The sequence below is a fragment of the Hoplias malabaricus genome, chromosome Y (assembly GCF_029633855.1).
Source record: "Hoplias malabaricus isolate fHopMal1 chromosome Y, fHopMal1.hap1, whole genome shotgun sequence".
NCBI lineage: Eukaryota > Metazoa > Chordata > Actinopteri > Characiformes > Erythrinidae > Hoplias > Hoplias malabaricus.
In genome coordinates, this window is record NC_089820.1 from 41488431 (window position 1) to 41492074 (window position 3644).

A 3644-nucleotide genomic window follows, 5' to 3' on the forward strand; every position below is an offset into this window, starting at 1 on the left:
GGGGAAGAAATTCATGGACAGGAGGGGGCAAAACTGAAGGAGATGTAAAGGAGAGTAAACTGGATGAAGAAGAATAGGAGTCAAGAATTGATGATGAAGGCTCTTGTATTTATTTTGTCATGTATTTACTTTTTTATATTTTTTTATTGTATGTTTTTTTACTTTTCTTCGATTCCCACGCTGCTGGGGAAAGTAGGCGTGGCCCCCTCCCCCGAACACACGCACGCACACACACACGCACACACGGTGTTTCCTTTTTTCTGTCTCTTAAACACACACTCTCACACACATACACAGCGGGCTAATGTGATTATGAGGACCCAGACACGGCGCGAGCCGTTCTGAGCGACCGAGCGCAAAACGCGACCGAGCCCCATTCGTTTATCTAATCTTGTTTGTATATTCCGCTTGTTTTATTGAATGTTTGTTTGTATCCATTTTATTTGTTTCTTTGGAGGATCGGCTGGATAATTTCAATCAGGTGAGCTTTGATACTTACTTTTACAGACATTTACATAGTATATATACAGTATTATATTATGTTACGAGCCAAACTATGAACATTGTGGCCAGCATAAATGACGTCTTTTGTTGTTTTTCTGAACATAAAATTAGTGATCACATTGTCAGCACACTTCAACACACAGGTGATAATTTTAGTGAATTTAACATAGAGGAAAATTAAACTGTATACTGAACTTTTTGCACTTTCTTAGTTTTTTTTGTCATAGAACAATAACATAATTAATGAATTATTAAAGGACAATATATAAAAAAGCTGAAAATGCCCTCTTCAAATGTCTTTCATCACTGTAAAAAAAACAAACAAACAAAAAACCAACCATCCATTTTTGTGGATATTTAATTTACTATATCATTTTAACACAGCCGCTTTAACATTTTGTGATTAATAGATCAATTGAAGTTCTCCAAAATGACTTGCAATAAAACAATTTCACATAAATGACATATCCATTTTTTATTTCTCTGTTTTTTGGAATTATATATTGCTATCATTAACTTTATTCATTAGGGCAGTTTCCACCTAAGGTTTTTTTTTTCTTCAGGGCACAAACAAAGCTTGGGTAATGAGAAGAGAAGTATACTGATGTGAGAAGACAGAGGTCCTCAGCTATGGGGTGTGTGAACATGACGAATGCCATGGAAAGTGGCGGGGCACCTCCCTCAATAAAGGTGCTGCTGGTTGTACTTGTGGTTCTTCTCATCCTCCTGATTGTGTCTGGAAACATACTGGTGGTGATTGCTGTGTTCACCAGCAGGGCCCTGAAGGCACCTCAGAACCTGTTTCTGGTCTCTCTGGCATCTGCAGACATTCTAGTGGCAACGCTGGTGATGCCGTTCTCCCTGGCCAACGAGCTGATGGGCTACTGGTACTTTGGTCCGGTGTGGTGTGAGATTTACCTGGCCCTCGACGTGCTCTTCTGCACAGCTTCCATTGCTCACCTATGTGCAATCAGCTTGGACCGCTACTGGTCCATCACACGGGCCGTTGAGTACAATCTGAAGAGAACACCACGCCGCATCAAGTGTGTCATCCTCGTTGTGTGGGTCATTGCCGCCGTCATCTCTTTCCCTCCTCTCATCACCATGGAGAAAGAGGAAAAGCAGCAAGATGACTGCAAGATCAATGAGGACAAGTGGTATATCATCTCTTCCAGCATTGGCTCCTTCTTCCTGCCCTGCATCATCATGGTCTTGGTGTATGTCCGCATCTACCAGATCGCCAAGAGCAGGACCAGATTGCCACCAGGAGACCGTAGGAGGAAGGATGATGACAGGAAAGAGAACGGACACTTCCACGAGAGGCTCAATGGCCTAAACATCAAGGAAGACAAAGGGGACGTGAATGCAGTCGACATGGAGGAGTCATCCTCTTCTGACCACAAAGTCACCAATCCCTGCTCCAACAAGAAGAAGCGAGCCAGAGGGAAAACCAAACTAAGCCAGATCAAGCCTGGCGACGATGCCAGCAAACAAGACAACTTTAACCAGTGTACCAAGATCAGCCGCTGGAAGGGTCGGCAAAACCGTGAGAAACGTTTTACTTTTGTTTTGGCCGTGGTCATTGGTGTTTTCATGGTCTGTTGGTTCCCCTTCTTCTTCACATACACATTAATTGCCCTCTGTGACTTCTGTTGTGTTCCCAAAACACTCTTTAAGTTCTTCTTTTGGTTTGGGTATTGCAACAGTTCGCTCAACCCTATCATCTACACCATATTTAATAATGACTTCCGGAGGGCTTTCAAAAGAATCCTTTGCAAACGGGACAATAGGAGGGTCGTTTAAGTCAGATAATTGCACCACTTGCCCTTTTCAATCCCTCAACTCTTAAGCGCAACTCTACCATTGGACCAATGTTTAAAGAGCAAGATTACAGAATGAACACAAAAACGAGTTAGATCAATTTGGCAGTTACGTGAGCAAGCAAGACAGGAGCTCAAAATCCAAGGGTGGCCACTGAAAGGGGCTCCTGAAGTCCTGAATTGAAGGTTCTTCTCTTTCTCCCTGGATGAAGTCCTGGACATCTTTGTAGTTTGCTGGTTCATTTGTTCTGCCACTGCAGCAGCTCACTCAACAAAACTTCAATGCTTTCTGGATGTCTTTCTTGAACTTTCTTTGGTAGGATGACAGACAATCAAGTGACATGTACATTCAAATCTAACTCAAATTTCACAAACTTGATTCAGCAAATCAAGGACTGATCTCAGAAGACACAGAGAGACCTTATAACGAGAACTTCTGGGGTCAACCATGAAAAATAATGGTCTCAGTGTGAGTGGGAAACAAATTTAAACTGGTTTGTGGGGGGGGGGGGGGGGGCTTAAAGGGATTGTGTTTTAGTAGCTAGCTTGTTGTATCTTTGTTGTCGATTTTACTCTGGACATTAAACAAGCAGAGAAAAAGGGAGTTTTACAGGGGATGTGTCAATGTTTGTGGTGGAATTTCTTGTTCAGGATTATGTTTGACCCAACTACAGTTTATTATAATTACTGTCAGACACTTGACTTAGATGTTGGAACCATGCAAGGAGGTATTCCAGGAGCTGGTATAGTGCCAGTGACCACTGTTGTACACTGATGTGGGCTGTTCTTTACAGTCCTTAACCTTATCTGCACATTAAGCCAAACTAGCAAACTGATCTCACAAACAGCAGCCTCCTACCAGCCTTGTAGTTTTTTACAGCTTGTACAGAACACATTGGACAGATAAGTCGACCACGGTTTACTGATACACATATTACAGAGTCAACAGGCTGCAGGGATGAGTGTACAGTAAACAGTAATATGTGTCATGCCTGTTGAAACACTGGCCTTCAATTGGCACCTGCTTTTATAATGTACATCATTCAAGGAACTAACAGAGTGATAAGAAGCAAATGTGCCACGGTGTACCGTTCTGTAAATATTATAAATCACACAGTGGGAATGCACAGGTCAGTCCCAGTTAGGCCATTGATCTATGTATATGGGTAGTCATGTACAATGGCTACTTTACGTAACACATATTTTGAAATTCTTTGGAACACACTGATGAATGAGTTATTTTATGAAAATTCTCTCAAAATTCTTCTATTCATCTAAATAATGCACAGATAATAATTTGTTAATACCTTGCTAAGCAAA

At 41.7% G+C, this 3644-nt stretch overlaps 1 protein-coding gene across 1 annotated transcript; it reads left to right on the forward strand.

Annotated features, from left to right (window-relative positions):
- Window positions 1-284: 284 nt before the first annotated feature.
- LOC136679059 (alpha-2A adrenergic receptor-like) lies at window positions 285-2879 on the forward strand. Its single transcript, XM_066657338.1, has 2 exons — window positions 285-481; window positions 1068-2879. The coding sequence occupies exon 2, from the start codon at window positions 1135-1137 to the stop codon at window positions 2305-2307; it is 1173 nt and encodes a 390-aa protein (XP_066513435.1). The 5' UTR covers window positions 285-481; window positions 1068-1134; the 3' UTR covers window positions 2308-2879.
- The last annotated feature ends 765 nt before the right edge of the window (window positions 2880-3644 follow it).